Consider the following 18546-nt stretch of genomic DNA (forward strand, 5'->3'; position numbering starts at 1 on the left):
GAAAACTCCCAAACAATAATCACTTACTGAACGCCAAGTTGCCCATTTTCAGTATCAACATTAAACAATATGTCAAAGGAAGCATATAGATATCAGAAGTTGCCAACATTATATATGTGTAGTAAATGTAAAGGAATGTTAGTTAGAGTCATGGAGAGCAAGACTTATAGCAGGTAACAGGAAGGCTAGACGATCTCCCATACTTCACCCATTGCTGAACAAATGACGCGCAGTCACACATTTGTGGGACGTTCGTATTCGCACAAATCTTCACAGTATTTTAGGGCTGCAACTAACAATTATTTTAGTAGTCGACGGCTCTGTCGATTATTTTGACAATCAATCAAATACAAAAAATGAAAAATATACAAAACAGGAATCATTCAGTTCCTTTTTGGAGCACGTTGTCCTTTCAGCAAATTGCCTTTTTTGAATGTATAATCCAATTAATGATTTATTACTAACTTACTTCAATAATCGACTAATCGCGATTAATGCAATTAATCATTTCAGCTGTGTAATATTTATGGGTATTTATTGAAGAATGGTACAAATGTACATAATTCCTCACTGAGGTACAGAAAAAAAGCAGCCCTGCTTTGTCCTTCTCAGCTTTCAGCCTCTGCTTAGCTGGATTTGAAAATGTTGGCAGTCTTTTAGAAATTTCAGGCTTAAGATCAAGATCTCCATTTTCAAGGAAATTACAGTTGGCGAGTCTTAGTAGTTCTAGTTGCACTAATCTTCATTATGTTAAGAAGCAGAGACACTTTTACATGTGAATGCTGCTGTCTCTGCTTCCTATTTAAACAACTGTCCTGACCCAATGACAAAAAGAAATTTATTTCTGAATGCCAATCATATCTTTTATGTCATCAAATCAAAGATAAACAAAAGAAAAAAATAGATATTTCGAATTTGAGATTAGTGCATCTCTAATTATGACACCAGATATATGGCACCATTTTTAGATTTAATTTGATGTCTGGAAATAATGTCAATGTCACGTTCTGTGTTTCATGACCAAAAGCGGAGTTTAGCTGTACTACAGTTGAAAATACCGAATAGGATAATATCCAATTTTAAGAATCAGCCAGTTAAAAGAGAAATTTGATTATATCTTGATTAAATATTCCACGTGTATTTGTTATATGAGCATGCAGACACAAAGAGTTAGTGGATGAAATAGGAAAAAAAAACATTTAGAAAGACAGCACTCCTAGCAACTTGGAGTAGAGAGAGAGAGAGAGATAAGAGAGGATCATGCAGTCACTCTTTTTTACTTACGAGAAGACACAGTTATGACTCTGGTGTCAATGCCAAACAAATTGGACACTGTACAAGCTACACTCAGGTTTGCAGAGGGCATCACTGAGATCTTATGTTTTATTGTGCCATTGTCGAAGGATTTCTCATCAATCTGAAAAAACGAGAAAGAAAACGTTAGTGTTCACATACCTGTCCGGGCCACTAGGTGGCACCGTTTTATAGTTAAGCAAAAGCGAGCCTCTACTCATGACAAAAAGGAGCAGCCTCTGCCTGTGGGACACAGACTTCTAAGCCTCAGAGGAAAACCCCAGACACAAAGACAAACTGCCAACACCCCGTTCACATCCTCTACAAACAAACACACACAAAAAAGAGGATGCGACGTTTGCGATGAATGCGCTAACGAGCCAAAATGATCCCTACACTGGTTTAGGCGTGAAGTGTTAAATCGAGGAAAAAAGAAGCTAGCTGCATTACTTTAACTGTAGGATAAGAGAACACCTTTACAGCTGATAAATTATTGCACACAGCTTCAGGATGTTTAGGATTTTTGTGGCGAGAGAGCCGAAAAGAATCCCGCACACACGCCTGAGGTTCATCTGTATTTCACAGTGCCTCTCTGAGAGGCTCGCCCATCAGTGCGCACGCAGGTGGACCACAGGAACAAAGGAGGGGCGGGGGCTGCTGGGGGAAGATGTATTTATAGTGCTCTGCTGCAAAATACTGAGTTTAAGCCTCAGGAAAAGTAAAATGAAAAAAGTAAAAAAAAAAAAAATCTACTCTTTCAAAACACCTGGAATAACCGCCCAAGAATGCTCAGACCGGATCAGTTCAGTCCAGACGTGTTGCAGCTCGGGAGAAACAAAGTGATTTAATTTTAATGTGGAGAGGCAGGAGGCTCGACTGCTTTTCTTTTCAGTCGAAAAAAAAAAAGCAGAATGACACGCGTGGAGAAAAAAAATAAAAAAGCTTGATTTTGGTCGATTCTTTTGAATTTCTCAGAGTCCTTCGCCTTGTTTAATTATCGGGGGTTCTTTAGTGGAGCAGCTGTAACCTCCATGTTCACTGCGATGCAGACATGTTGTCTTCTCGCATCAAAGACCAGTATCAGAATGAATTGCTATGACAACCGCAATTGATTCGCCAAGAAAATATCAGAGCTTTAAAGGGGAACTTCTGGGACGCTGAAAGGATTCTTCGATTTTTTTTTGCATTAAATGGCTTGAAAAGTTTGTCTGAAACTCAAGGTCGAAGCACGGGAAACTTGAATGGGATGGTACTTTGTTAAAGAAGGCAGGGTGGTGAAAAACATTTAGAATCGGTCTGCATAAACTAGGGAGCCTTCTCCAGATTAAATTGGATGTCAAAAGTGAAAAAACTACAGAGTTAAGTTTATTTGTGCAGCACATTTCAGCAACAAGGCAGTTCAAGGTGCTTTACTCCGTAAAAGCAGCATAAAGTCATCAATTATGAAACAAGCCATAAACATCACATTTCATCCAAAACCTCAATGCACATCAAGTATGTCGACCATTAGCTGCATTTCCATTAAAAACGTGCAACAAATTTCGCTGATATTCTGTTAATGTTAAAAGAATAATAATAATTTTGCAAATGCTATGTTACAAAATGAACCTAAACAAGCTAAAAAAAAAGAAAAAGTACCAATGTAATGTGATTTTGAGATGGATTATGGTATCAAGACATACTGAGGTTTCAGCAAAAGTTAAAAAAGCTGCACATATTTTCGGACACACTGTTCTACAGTTTTAAGCTATTTTTAATGAGAACCTAGAAAAAGTGCTGAAGCTACAGGAGATACTTCCAACTGTATGAAGTATAGAGCAGCAGCTCTCTCCGTCTGTCCCCCGCCTCCCTTCCCTCACCATTCGCTGTACTACATTTCTCCTCACTAACAGGATGTATTCTCAATTCATCTTCACTCTATATAAGTTCTCTGAAATACGACGAATTAGTTGTGCCTATAAGTCGTGTGCAGGTGATAAGTGGGGACCTGTGTCAGATGTGGAGTTATTAGCCAGAGTTGCCAGCCATTTCTTTTATAATTAGTTGGTTTAAATGTGGCTAAGATGAATAAAGCTTCTTTTCAGTTTCCCAAATACGGCCTAACTCTGTATCTAACGAATACCGTAAGGGATAACATGACATCAATTGCCTCCTGCTTCAGTCTCACTAGCCAACCATAAAGAAGAAATGATAGTGGACAGTAAAAAAAACACAAAAGCCCCTCTCTTTGTCTCCTGTGGACAACATAGGAGACATGAAAGAGCTCAGTTTTTACTGTCACCTCATTGTGTAGCACTGCTCATCATCTGCAGGGTCACATTAAATGCCATACATTGTCTGGCTAACAATTTTGTTATACAAAATAAAAAGAGCTGCTCATTGAGCGCTTCCGACAGCTTTGAATCCCGATCTGCTGTCACAGTATTCACATCTACAGACTTTCATGTCTCTGTGTTGCAACTACAGACTTTGCAGTTCACACCAAGCACTCTAGCAAAAAAAAAAAAAAAAAAGAAAAAAAAAGGAAAACTTCCACTGGCACTTTGCATTCAGCTAAATTGAATTTAGCTAATGGCATTTAGAAAATCATAAAGTCGAGTGTTTTGGAAATATAGAGTGAAGCCAAGAAGATAACACGACTCTGTGAGCTTTCTGCTTTATAACAAAGACAAATTAGTAGAGGTACAGCGCTCATGATGCATGTTGACTTCTTAAAGGGGCAGTGTTATGTAAAATTGACTTTTTTTTTTAGCTTTATATCAGGTTATGATGTTATACCTTCATCAAAAACACACCTGCAGTGCTGCGTTGATTCTTTCATGCATGTTTTGAGAAATCCCTGAATCTCCCATGGCAACCACGCAGGGATGTCTGAAGGCTTACGCTCACAAAACCTCCTCCTTCGAGCTGCTGCCTCCTGCCGAGCCTCGCCCTCACAGAGCATCCCACCCCTGCATCTTCCACACTCGGCTACTCCAGACTAGCGACAGCAGCAACTAGCAAACACCTGGTGGAGCTGCTCTTCAGCTGACCTCATCATTCAAACTATTTCTCAGTGCAATGCTCCTAAGAATGTTTGTAAACGGCGTAATGAGAAGCACTGCTGAAGTCAGAGGTCTGGAAAGAGCAGGGGCTTCTTAAAGAGACAGAAGCCAAATTTCAAGGCGCCAAACTGCAAAGTCAAATTTCTCTTAAGTCTTGATATATTCAGCATTTTTAGAACAACTTAAGGTAAGATAGCTACCTAATTGTGCTATAAAATGGTACTACATGTCTGGAAAATACATAACACCGCCCCTTTAATGCAGTAAGCCTCACCCTCTAAGCTGTCCTCTCGTTCCTCACTGTAACACTTAAAAGTCTTACAATAAAAGAATCTTCTATTGCAGTAACATAAACTAATAATGAAAAGATTTGAAAAATTCAGTCTTGTGCATTTATTCATTTGGGGAAAATATTAAGTAAAGGAAGAATTGTTTTCTATAAAATCACTGGTGCCAAAATTGAGAAAATGATTGTATAAATTCCTTTATTGCACAATATCTCCAGAGTTCTTTTTTATGCTCTTTTCCTACTGCAGCTCCATATCAGTAAGTGTTAATGACTATTTTAATCTCTCTAAAACATCCCTGCTGTGTGTGGTAAGCATTGTGTTTCACAGTTCCAGATTTTCCCCTCAGTGAAACAGAAGGTTTATAAAAGTTTAAATTGACTTATTTTGTAGTGTTTTTAGGGGAATGATAATTTTGGCACCAGTTATTTTGTTAACTAATAACGTAACAACATTGTATTTATTGTTGGATTCTTGTAAAAATTTTATTTAAATAAAATTAAGCAAAATATTTATTTCAAGGCGTCCAAACATCTTTATCAAGGGAGCTAACACCTGCTAGCAGCACAGAAGTCCAGGCTGCAACTGCCTAAAATCTGAACCCACTATGAATAAATATATGTGCACTTATATAAAATATTATACACATGCCCTACAAAAATTGCAAAAATTATGCAGGAGAGAATTTCATTTAATCCTGGAGAGGGGGGTGAGTTTCCATGGGAGTGTGTGTTTCTGTGTGTGTGTGTGTGTGTGTGTGTGTGTGCATACCAAGGTGCCGTTGATGTTCCAGGAAACAGCTGGCTTCGGGGAACCTTCAGCCTCACAAATTAAGACTTTACGGTGGCCGTCTTTGTCGTTCTGATCGTCCAGTTTTCTGATAACCGGAGCACCTGCAACGGCACGGAACAATTCAGATACACCTGAAGCAGAAGGTGATTTGTCATGGTCGCGTTTCATTCGTGGGCAAAATGTAAAATGATACGAGGAAAATCTCAACTCGAAGGAATAGCATTTTTGGGAAGAACCCACATTTGCTACGACACAAAGGGATTCTTTTATTTTTTTAGGAATATAAACAAAGAACCTGGATGCAGGGAATAAAAACAAATATTGCTCTTTCTTCCTCTTTTATAGCATTTTATCCCAGCAGCAAAGGCAATCACTACGACAGGTTAGGTTGCCCTAAAGTGTTAGGTCAGATAAAACAGATAAAGTGAGAAAATCTCGTTTTTATATAATTCTCTTGATTTATTTAATAGCACAACAAACCATACTACATTCAATAAACAGACTGGACAAGTCATAGGAGTCTACCAAGATGGTAGACGCAAAAAAACACACAAAAAAGTGTATATTAGCAGCTAGTATCAGTAGGCAGCTAGCTACTAGCCAGCTAGCTAGCTGGTAAGCAAAGATTCATTATCAGCTAGTTAGCAAACTGCTGGTAATTTACACTTACCCATGATAGACAGAAAAACCTAGCTAGTTAACAAGGGTTTTCTAGCAGCTAGTTAGCGGTAGCCTCAACCGGCTCAAAACAAAGAATGTAATGCAGATGAATGTGTGCCACTCAAATGTTTGGCTGCCAGAAAGATTCCTGCCACTGCAAAATTTAATACCTGTGATGAACATGCTTAAGGCCAACCTGCATTTAAAAAAAAATAAAAAATGATTTAAGATATTTTAAGGCCTTAATTTCCCCCATTCTTCTATAAATGTCAATTTGGTTATTCATGACTAGGGCGGCACATTAATAGAAAATCATGTGAAATGACAGTATTGGAAAATATTGCAGTGACAATATTAATCACAATACATATTTTCTTGTTTCCACTCTTTTCTATCTGTGCTTCCATCACTCTGTGAACTTTGGACAGAGCCTTTTTTCTCCGCCGCCGTGAACGATACATTTACGATACACCGCGCAGCCTTACTCATGACTAACTGTGCTCATGTCAGCAACATGTCTCGTCTGACTCGTGATTCTCAGCAGCTTCTCTGAAGTTACTGTGCGTCTCTTGGCCGCTGGTCTGATTGCCCGGCTTGTCAGATTGGACAGACGTCCATGTCTTGGTAGTTGTTCTACACTCTCTCTGAGATGGTCACACCTTAGGATATTGTTTTATAACCTAACTCTGCTTTGACATTTCTCCACAGTTTTATTCCTGATCCGTCTTCACGCTTTGCCGCTTTTAGATCAGTTTTATTTATGTCTCAGGTTTGTGTCTGTCAGTCACATAAAATCCAAATAAAATATGTTCAAAAATGAGGTTGTGACATCACAACATGTCAGAAATCTCCAAAGGAATTAAAAATTGTAATTCTTTGTTTTCTTGCGTGCATCCATAGAAACATTGAATGTTTTAGGTAAAAAAAGAGAAATCCTAATCATGCCTCTTTTGCAAATTAACATTATGTTAAGAATGTTTTACTTCTACAGAAATTAAGTTATGTTTGTAAAGAGCTCTCTTCACTGTTTTCCTTTGCTTTAATTTATATCAATTCAATCACGCTTTAATCATTTGTCGAGCTTCAGAGATGTTTACCATTCTTTCGCTTCATTTCTTTGGTGTTGAGCTGCTCAAACAGGCAGGAGATTTTATTTTATTTTTTCCCCATCTGCACAAAAGGGAATTAGAAATCTTCCCAGCAAACTTTAAGCAACAAAGCGTTTCCTTTAACCTGTACCTTCGACAGTCAGATGAAAAGAAGCCTTTCTGCTGAGGGGGCCCATCGTCACCTCCAACTCATACAAACCGGCATCTGAGTAGGTAAGCTTGGCGATCTTGGGCTCTTTGTTCATCTTAACACCCCCCTGAGTCAAATGAATAGAAAAATCTGCACTTTCAATAACGAGCACAAACATGTCATAATCGATGTAAGCGCTGCTCTAAGAAAGATTGCTTTTTTTTTTTTTTACCTTTGTCCATGAGACTGTTGGTTTTGCGGAGGAATCAATGCCGACACTTAGATTCAAAGAGTCGCCTGCGCGTCTGATGACCGTCTTATCCAGGTTTAATTTGACGTCTAGGACTGGAGGGAGACAGGATGTGGAAAAGAAAGTTCAGAGGTGTGATTGGGGCGGAAGCGTTTTCCGTTCTCAATCCGCACAGCTCCGCTCTCTGCTCACAGAAGGAGCCTATTAGAAGTCGTGCGGCTGACGCACAACGGCCGCCTCTGCAAATCACTAAAGGACGGTCCGGCAAAAGGGAGATATTAGGACTTCCTTTTCTCTAGCAAGAAAAAAAAAAAACCTTCCCGTCTCATTTTAGCAAAGAGAGTCTGCAGGCAGAGGAGGAAATTACAGAGATAATATTGCAGGCGTGCAGACACATTGCCAAAACTCCAGTTGCTTTTCTTAAAAAAAAAAAGGAAGTAAAACAACAAAACACTACTTACACTGGACTACGATGTTCTTGGCTGCTTCTATCGAGGGGTGGTCAATCAGAGAGCATTTGTATTCGCCGCTGTCGTTGCGCGAGATGTTTGTGATGGTGTAATTGTCTGAATTTTCCACCTTCGTCACATTTCCCTGCAAAAAGAGTTCCACGCAGCAGCAGCAGGTCGGCTCGGTTAGGCCACGGTGTCGTTCTTTTTACAACATTTAAATGTCTTGCATCATCAAAAGGACAAAAGTTTCCCAGCTAAATATAAAATGCAGCTTTCAGTAGAAGATTTCATAAAAAACAACCAATATTTAAATTTACTAATTTATTAGTAAATCGCCATTGTTGACTTACTAATAGATTAGCATTAACCAAAGATTTTGGATGTCACTACCTACATTAGTTTCACAACAGGAAGTAGGCTAAAAGGTCTTGAGAAAAAAAACAAAACAATGTATTATGACCAATATACAGAAATTCAAGAACAGAAAAGATATGCAAATTAGTTGAGCAGCATCTAAGAGAGACTTCTAAGAAGAACAAGAATAGCTATGAAGCGGCCTAATTAAAGTCTGGACTTAAATTAACTTTCTGGCTATTCACACTTAAAAAGCCTTTAATGTGGTAGAATTAAAACAGTTTGGACAAAGGACCGGATGATATGGCTTAAAAAATAACATCTATATTTTACATATCAGATGAGATTTTAATCCATTTTTTTACTGGATTCTTTTCTGAAAGAGAAACTACAAATGAATGGAAATGTTTTCAAAATGTGGCTTTTATTTCAAAATGTGCTTCCTGTGTTTTGTACGATGGAGTTTTTGTTTAATTTCGAGAACATAATATTAGCAGAACAAGGACTCAATTTTACCAGAAAAATGTCATAAAATTACCAGAATAAAAACTTTCGTTTCAAAGTCCTGCTACTCATGATATTTTGATGGTGTGTTAAAAGATTTTCTATTTTTGTTCTGGTTTTAATCTGTCAGAGTTAAAATTACTACTTTATTCTTCTATTAATAGAGCTTCAGACTGGCAACATTATTTATTCTCTTCATCTCAACTCTATTGCCGTACCATTGTATTGTAATATTATGACTATTGTAAGAATTAAAAAAGAAGAATCTTAACGTGTCTCTAATATTCCATCGTAGAGTTGACCTGAATCCAAAGTCCAAATAAATAGAAGCTGTAAAGCATGCTTGTCAAACAAGATGGCTGCCTTGGATGTGCCGACATCACTCTAAACTATGGATTGGTCAAAAACCAATCATTTGATTAATCCCAGCTCTATTTTGTCATTACCAATTATTGCAAACATTTCACAAAGAAAGCCAAAACTATTAATTATTATGTTTAAGGACCAATTTCTTTTCCAAATATTAACAAAATAGCTTGAGTAGCTTCTGAAAACCATGTTTTAGGTAATTTCGGTTAGATATTTAGATTTTCTTAATGATCTGACAAAAAAAACCCAAAAAACAAAACAAATGTACGACGGAGTTTTCTTCACAAGTTTGGATTTTACGTACCTTGACATGAAAGTTAAAGCTGGTGGGACGAGGGTTTCCATCCGCCACACACTTCAGAGTCACGTCGTTTCCCTCCACGGGTGGAGAATTTGAGATGACCTCCAGGACGAGCTTCTCTGTGGAGTCTGTGCAGTAAAAAAAAAAAAAAAAAAAATCCCGATTTTCAGATTGGGCCCCGCCTCGACTGAGTGGAAGGCCGAGCTCAAACTCTGCACCTCGGTATTGGTTATGACCGAGAATAAAGCGGAGCGGAGATGAAGATGGCTGAATTACTGCCATAATCGGAGGCACTCGAGCGAACGATCCTTTCAAAGCTTTGCAGTTTCCGCTCCTTCTGAAGCAAACTCTTTCAAGAATTTCATTTCTTATAAGAAATGAAATTCCACTTTGGACTGAAGTCAGTAGGTAACTTCAATACGTATTGCCTCAAACAAACAAGCAAACAAACAAAAAATCCCAAACAACCTTTTAGAACCCAGTCTGTGAGTTTTTTTAATTTTATTAAATTTGCCTGTTTTGGCTTGAAGCAAAATAATGAAAAAAAAAGAAGAAGAAAACCATGCTTTAACCAGCAACAGCTGCAACAGTGTTTGTTGATTCTCTGACGGGTCAGAGGCTGTTTTTGTCCGCAGCTCATTATCTACTGGATAGACAGATGAGTGTTTTACAAATGATGCAGCACATCAGCTAATAACTTAACCTGCCCAGGCAGCAACCAGACAGCAAACATCTGTGCTCAGATACACGCTATAAATAAAAACAAAAAGAATCAGTATTTTCATACCCTTTGTTGTTAACATGAATTAATAGTCTACATTTCTGCAGGCGGGAACCGATTATCGGTTTTAAAATGTACTATATATGTGTTAGATTTAACCTTTCAGCCACAAGGGATTCCTTTTCCCAAACTCTTTTCTTTTTGAGAGACAATTTTGCTTTCAAAGCAATGAATGTTTTCACGACCTTGCTTATTCGTTTTCAATTTATGTGAAAAGCTGCCGACAGATATGATAAGAAGTAAAAAATTGAAGATGTAATACATTCACAAGAGGCTACCTAGAACAAAAAGTATTTTTCCTGACTGGACCAAAGAGGGGACTGGTCATCCTCTAGTTTTCTCGGTTTGTTTTCCAGATACGATATTTCTACGTACTTGAGGCAATACGTATAAATATCGCGGAATATTTCTAATTAATATCCTCTGACTTTTAGATGCATTCTTCCTCCAACCCACCGGATTCAGACGACTGATTTCAGGCTGATTACTCCTCAGCGTGTCATTCAGCTCTGCAGATGGCCTGGTAACGAGCTATTCAGTGGATTCAGGCTTGGGAACCCATGATCTCTTCTGTGTGAGTTCCTGAAAGATATTTTTTATTTTCCTCCAGCCAATCTGTTGAAACTCCTCCTGTGCGGTTTGTCTAGGGAAGCTTCTCTTTTGTTCACTCAAAAAGCACCGAAGCAACTTGATGCACATGGCAGAAGAAACAGATACCTTCCTACGTGGGACCAGCCTACCTGGTCAACACAATTTCACTCAATTCTCATCTTCGTTCAGTGGGCTTTCTCCCATTGCAGTGGATTTCTCCTGCAGAATTTCAACTGGGCCAATCAACACACAGAGGGAGAAGTTGTGAACGACGATCGATTCATACACACAAACATAATTTGATCCCAAGTCTTCAACATGAAATGGTTAAACAGTTTCGACATGAAATGATTCAACATGAAATATTCATAACCATACAATGTGTTTTAAATATGATGAAGTTAGAAAACCAAAGCAGGATCTAATGCAACTGACGGACATGTTTTGTATATATAATGCAAACAGACTTTTTCTTCCAGCGTACGCTTTTCCGTCGCTTACAACAATAACTGTTCTGAAATATTTCCAGGTGAAACAAAACAAAACAAAAAAACTGGAGGAAAAAAGAAAAGAAGCACCACACTTCTTTTTCAGTAGCGGCATTTAAATCTACAGGCTAAATACCCGAGCAGACAGCTCAACTCATTAACTAATTAACGTGCATGCCAACTTTGTATGATTTTGTAGAGCAGAATAAGATCTAATATTTTGCTAAATTAACATTTGAAAAGCACAACTTATTACAAGTGTCTATTCTATATTTTTTCTAAGCTTATCCAACTCTAGCAAAAGTAGCAGTAAAGTTATTCATCGGAAAACTTGATTGTAAATGTAAAAATGAGTAATACAGAGCAGTTTATTAGCAGTTGCTCTTATGTTTTAAAGAAAGAACAATTAGGTCATACTATATACAGTACTGGTGTTTATTTTAATATATGTACATAAACACTCGAATTTATCCTGCTGTGAGACCATCAGAGCAGACCGTGCCTGCAGGGGCGTGAACAAAAGTTTTACACCAACTCTAAAACCGCAATTACAAAGAAAACGTCATCAACAAAATTAACATTCGTTTTCTGGCATTTGCTTACACGGATTAATGATTGCCATAAACTTTATAATTAATATTCTGCCCAATCCAAATCAAACTTGACATTTTCAGCTGGCGCAACACGGAGGTGTTGTTGTTTCCCCAAGGAGAAGCAGACTTTGGAAATGATAACAAGCGAACGTCTAAAAGCGAGACGGGTGCTAGAAGCTTGCGGTGGTTGACATCTGGTGAGTCGGGTTGCCCTGCAGGGCAAGCCGCACTTACAGGAGCAAATTAACACGGCAAAACCTCGTGGACTGTTTTTTTTTTCTTGACCAAACCGACTTGACTGACCTTCGATCTTTGCCTACTCTCTATTTTTTTCTGCTTTGTTTTACAAATTGAAGACTTTCTTGTGGTTTCTTTCAAGTCTGTTCAGGACAAATCTCAACCTCAATAGTGACAGAACAAGAGATTAGGTGCAAAATAAGAAACATTTTCACAAAGGTTCAACCTTTTCATGCAGTGATATGGAAACATGAAAGTAACAAAAAAAAAAAAGAAAAGCAAACACTACTCAGTGATTTGTAAAAACCTTTGTTCCCAGAGAACTTTGCAAGCAGAAACTTCTTTGAAAAGTTCTTAAACGATTGTGCAGAAGAAAGAGAAACATGTAGAGGTGTCAAATTTAAAAAAAAAAAAAAAATCTAGAGAACATCAGTGATCAAAGAGGATCACAAGGATCAAGAAACAGGTAGAGACATGTTGAGAATAAAGTTGTGGAAAAGCTTATGGCATAAAATTGTTGAAAAGATGAATGCAGCTAAACGTATGAGAATCCTGAAGGAAACAGAACAGATGTCCATCCTCTAACAAAGCGATGAGTGTGAACATGCAGCCAGAGTTACGATATTTCTGTTAAAATGGCCCAGTCAAAGCAGATCTGGAAGTCCAGAGTGACTCTCATAAATGGAGCAAAACTCAGTAGAGTTTCCAAAATGTAAAGTATAAATTAACAATAAATTTTGCTGGACGATAACTTGTCCCAGTAATTATTGCGATAAACGATACTATTGTTGTTTTGAGGCCGTTTTCAAGTAATACATTGATAATGGAATTTTAACGCGAGTTCGCCCTCCCAATAAATTATAATTTTTTTTTTATTTAGTGCTTTACATTGGAACTAGAAGAGATTTTAAATATCTAAAATAAAACACAACAACCGGGAATAACAAACAGAACTGAAATAAAAACCACACACAACCAGAACCACAGGTAAAACACATTTTGATGTTCCTCTAAACAAAATTGTCCATCAAAAATATTCACCACTAGAATGGAAATTATCGAGCTCACTTTAATTTATCCCAATGTTAATAGTTTATTCTGACAAACTTGCTTAAAAACTCTGGCTTAACAGACATTCAAGGTTTTCTTGCAAAACCTGCCCAGATCTCTGCAGCAGAATGAGACATATTGGAAGAGGAAAACTGAAAAACAGCACATATTTCCAAAAATTAAGCTATCTTCTAAAAACAATGATGCACGTTTTCTGATTTAGACAAATTTTACTTCTGAAGGAGCGATTGTCAAAGAAGCCTTTCAGGTTTCTAAAGCTTACAAACCTTTGACTCTGTCACTACTGCCCAGCTTTACACTGACCATGCAGTCTTTCTCAAGGTATCCTGCGGATAAACAAAATCTATCATCCTGTGTGTGGCTTATTGACCTCCTGTCTTTCCTCTTATGTCCAAACAACATCAGGTATGTTCATTGTTACTCACAGTTGATGACAAAGGTCTGTGGGGGGGACACAAGGCCACTGGCCAGCGAGTGCTCCGCCCTGCAGCTGAACTGGGCGCCTTTGTCTTCTTTCCGCGCAGAATACAGCAGCGTGGATTCAGCGTCTAAGGGGCTAGGAGGATTTCCCGCATTAATCACAGTCCCTAGAGAAAACAAAACAAAAAAAAAAGTAGAAAAAGCTGCAGCATGGTTTAAAACATCTCGCATATGCTGTGGCAGCAGAAAAACATCTGTGCGTGAAGTATTGATAGAGATCATGTTTTGCCATCATCTCATATTGTGAAGCAGGATGAAAGAAGCGTACGGTTTTCTTCAGGCATAAGGGTTTTGTTGTTCCTCAGCCATACGATCTTTGCAGGTGGATTAGCATTTTTTGCAACGCATTTTCCAAGCTGTGGAATAAATGAAAGAAAAAAAATCTCTTAAAATCAAAGAAATAATGGATTCATTAATTAATTCAATAGCAAAGGAGAAAGAGAGTGCTTTCCAAAAGTATTCCTACCGTTTAAACATTTAACTCTTTGTGATATCACCAGCAGGGTTTCCCCCAGTGTATTGTAAGCCTGGCAGGCCACCAGGCTTTACTTGTGCCCCCACCAGACTAAGCTTTGCAATTTTATTTTATTTTTTTATTTTATTTTTTTTTTATGTTTGCATTTTTTAAGACTTTATAGATGGTGTTCAGGTATTAATCTTCCAATATTTTAATAACAGGTAATTATCAAGTGATGATTTCAAATTTCCTGTCAACTTTAGACATAGTAGTACACCATTGTGAAGTGAAATGAAAGAGATGGTGTGTAGGAACAAAACTGAATGAGATATTTTCAGTCTCAGCTGTGAACTAATCTGGGTGAACGTTCAGAGATACATAAAAACAATTACAAAGTCAGTCTTCTACCACCTGAAGAACATTTCCCAGATAAAAAGATTAATGTCTCAGGAAATCTTCATCTATAGTCGCATTGATTACTGCAACTCCCTAAAAATGTCAGACAACTCCTATTCTTTGTATTAGTCTCTGTAGAAGAGTAGAATTAAATGTTTCAGTTTCACATTTAATCCGAAACAAAGTTCCGGAAAACTGCAAAAATGCTGAAACACTGAGCTCCTTTTAAATCAAGGCTGGAAACTAACATGCTTAGAGTTGCCTTTGATTAATAATAACTGGAATATCACCAGTTTTAGTCTGGTTTGCATCGTTTTATTGCAGCTCTTTAATTGCCACTGCAATGTAAAGTTTTTTTTTGTTTAATGTTTTTATGACGTAAAGCACTTTGAATTGACTTGCCACTGAAATGCGATATACAAATAAACTTGATAATGAAGCCTACGTCCTATCACGTTAGACTTCAATAAAATGCATTAAAGTTTACGGTTATGTGTCAAAATACAAGAGAAATTCAAGGGGTATGAATCCTTTGCAAGCCACTGTAGTCGTATGACTTCATTGAAAAGTCAGCATTTCATTTATGTTTTAAATTACCAAACATTAGCTTTTTTTTTTTCCTTCTCTTTTTTTTAAAAACGCCTCCACAGCATTTGAGGAGTAAAAGACTTTTCCACGCAGCAGACCATGAAATGCCCGAAGCGTTTCTAAAGCCCGTCCAATCCTCTGAGTATTCTAATTGCTGTAGGGAAGGAGGGGTTCTGCTCTTCACTAATTTATGAGAATCACTTCAAAGAACTCATTACTGTAGTAACATTCACGCTCTCTCCTATAGGTCCCGAGATAGCGCCGCACGAATCGGGAGGGTTTCTCCTGATGAATAACTGCTTAAAATACTGTAGGTGTAAGCAACAATTATCACAAAATAAACTCCACCTTTGTGAGTTTGCCAATCTCCAGTTCTGCTGCCTTCTCAGTTATAAAAGGAGCTTCGGGCGCCTCTGTAACAAACAACATCAAAAAAAAAAAGTCATTGTTATTGTCATTGGAGACACAGCTGTTGCTGGTGTCAGTCATTATGTGTTCCTTCAGAGTGTTAAAGAGCTGCTTGTGCATGTGAAGTCTGCAGGGTTAGAGCCTTAAATCCAAAACAAATTAATTCATCCTGTCCCAAAGGAGACGGCGCTTCTTAACCGTCGGAAACGCCTCGACCCCGGCATGTTATTTCCTCAAAGAGCCGCACCGTGCTGTAAGATATTTGTGCTACGACGACCTCCTGGTCAATTAGACTGGATAATGAATACAAGTGCATCTAGACAAATTTGATTATCGTACAGAAGTGTGTGGATGCTCACAAAGTACTGCATGCTGGTGGAAAATTCAGTGGAAGGAAAAGGTGTGGTGGGAAAAAGTGTCCAATCCAAACGTTTCATTGCATGTACTATATAATACATGGACATTTAGCAAGTATTTCTGAATTTAAATTTTTGTTATTGGCGTTGTGTAATAAGAATTTGGATTCACTGTAAAACCTAACCATCAGAATTACCGTATTTTTCGGACTATAAGTCGCTACTTTTTTCCCACATTTTGAACCATGCGGCCTGCAGCCCAGTGCGGCTTTTCAGTGGATTTTTCATCAACCACCAGGGGGCTCTTTAGCAGGAAGTGGATCATTGGGAGTTAAAATTGAAAATCAAAGAAGAAAGCCTTGATTTACGTTTAGAGCAAGCACAGGCTAGCAGCAGGCACGACAATGTTTTCAAACACATACCCCATCACCATGGAAACAACACGAAGAAGTTCATATGATGCAGCTTTTAAGCTGAAGGCTATCGATCTGGCAGTACAGATCGATAGCCGCTGCACGTAAACTCGACATGAACAAATCCATGGAGAAGCAAGGCTGCATCCTTAACAGCAGATTTATTGTGGAAAACCGAGAGCGGCGCAGATATTAGCGGTTTATAGCCCGGTGCGGCTTATATATGTACACTAGATATGCTTATATAATTCTTTATTGAAACAAGCTCCTATATATTACAGAAAAATTTAAGTTAGTTGAGTCTTATTTCAATTGTCCTAAGATATTTGCAGAGAGGAAAATGCGGATGCAGCTCAAACATAAGTGTTTTTGAACAACTTAAGAATTGCTTGAGCGGACCTTTAAAGCAGAAACACGACTCCTGTACTCACTGTGGACGATTAGAGCATGTGAAAAATCTTTAATATCTGGGCCAATGTTTGTGGTAATCAACGCCTGGCAGGTGAAGGTGTGCTGGTCGGTCAGTTTGGCTCCAGTAAGCAGGAGGCTGAGATTTGCCGCCAGGCTGATGCGGTCCTTGTACTCATCGGTGGCTAAGACTACAGTTTCCTTCCCCTTAGATTTGACCAAAAGGTCTACATTTTCCTGAAGACAAGAGAAGAGTGCATTTGTTATTTGTCTGTCAAACATGTCTTCCAATTCAAATAAAAGCATGCACATTGTTTGGCTCCGCCCTCCGTCCCCCCGGCCTCGTTTATAATGCGCCGTCATATGGAGGTGACAGATGTGTGCTCTAATGCACAGGGTCCCAGACGGGGCGTGGCTCAGACATGATAAATGGGTGTCAGACTAATGTCACTGTAGTGAATCCATTGACCTCCACCGCGACTTACATATTTCCATTTCGTCAACGTGACGTTATCGATTTTGTCGGCTCCGACGGTGCAAGGAATCTCCACCGTTTCCCCATACAGGCCGATGACGCTTTTTTCCAGCGACGACACTGAGGAAGGGATAACAAAAGAGTTTGTTAATCATCGTTTACAGTGAAGGTCAGTCTAAAATACACTATTTGTACATTTTGAAGAGACTCCTGCTCAGGAATTTGAGGTCTGAAACTCAGATTCTAATTACTAAACCCAATATATGTGAGAGGTAAACATCCTGCGTGAAGACCACTTGCGATGAAGTCAAAGGAAAAACAAAAGGTATAAGAAGCTATTAATAATGAAACTAAAAGAAATGACCTTATAGACTGAAATTTAAGGGCGAACGGCGACCAGCAGCTTCTCCAAACAGTTAGGTTTTCTCTAGGGATAAGTGCTTTTACACCACTATCCACCATTACTGGCAACCCTGAAAAATGTACATGGCGGTGTTCCACCTGGAAGAGTGCTTGGACCAATACCCTTTAGTTCAAGTTTACTATTATTTGGAGAAATTACTTGATGGCACAAGGCCGACCTTCACTGGTATTCACACAATACTCCAGTATTACGCACAACCTTAGTAATAATGTGTAGAAAAGCCTTAAAACAATCTGTTGCTATGGATACTTGACTCAGATAGGTCTCTGTGTGCAGCTTCTGTTCTCTTTTGTCTTCCATATGGATTGCAAAATGAAAGTTTCAAGATATACATTATCTTGAAGGAATAGTGAGAGAGAGTCCATAACTTTGGCAGTGATTATTTTAATATCATTTTAGACGGTGGTGTTTTCTCAACTAAATGTAGTGAATGTCGGATTATATTTATCCAAATATTTCAGTGCAGATCCTGTTCCTGAAATATTTTTTCTGCTTTTTACATAATTTCACCAAGAATGGGAACATCTGTGGAGCATCCTATAGACTTAAGGTTTATTTTTTCAATTTCTTTTGCAATTTTTATGCACTTGCTTCAAATTATTCAGGCAGGTAGAGGGACTGCACAAAGATGGGTATCATTAAAATATGCAAGTCTCATTTAGTATCTGCAACTCTTCACTGACACACCTACTTAGAATCACAATTTTAATTCCGATAGTAATAATAAATTTAACTTTTAATGAAAAACACACAATTCCTAAGGAGTGCAAATCATCTTACAATTCCTTTTCCTGCTTTAAATTTGATCCAAATCATGGAGTTCGACATGATGTTG

At 38.2% G+C, this 18546-nt stretch overlaps 1 protein-coding gene across 10 annotated transcripts in view; it reads right to left on the reverse strand.

The window, feature by feature from the left end:
- Positions 1–18546, reverse strand: part of LOC122832119 (CD166 antigen homolog) — a 115983-nt gene that overhangs the window by 7656 nt on the left and 89781 nt on the right. For all 10 annotated transcript variants that reach the window (XM_044118553.1, XM_044118557.1, XM_044118554.1 and 7 more), the window contains 11 exons: positions 17298–17407; positions 16836–17049; positions 15576–15640; positions 14055–14142; positions 13732–13893; positions 9549–9673; positions 8027–8159; positions 7548–7660; positions 7316–7442; positions 5396–5517; positions 1285–1417 (listed from right to left, as the gene is read on the reverse strand). In XM_044118553.1, the coding sequence (XP_043974488.1) occupies positions 1285–1417; positions 5396–5517; positions 7316–7442; positions 7548–7660; positions 8027–8159; positions 9549–9673; positions 13732–13893; positions 14055–14142; positions 15576–15640; positions 16836–17049; positions 17298–17407 (1392 nt within the window). The remainder of the gene's footprint in view (positions 1–1284; positions 1418–5395; positions 5518–7315; positions 7443–7547; positions 7661–8026; positions 8160–9548; positions 9674–13731; positions 13894–14054; positions 14143–15575; positions 15641–16835; positions 17050–17297; positions 17408–18546) is intronic.

Source organism: Gambusia affinis, linkage group LG06 (genome assembly GCF_019740435.1).
Source record: "Gambusia affinis linkage group LG06, SWU_Gaff_1.0, whole genome shotgun sequence".
In the NCBI taxonomy this organism is placed as follows: Eukaryota; Metazoa; Chordata; class Actinopteri; order Cyprinodontiformes; family Poeciliidae; genus Gambusia; species Gambusia affinis.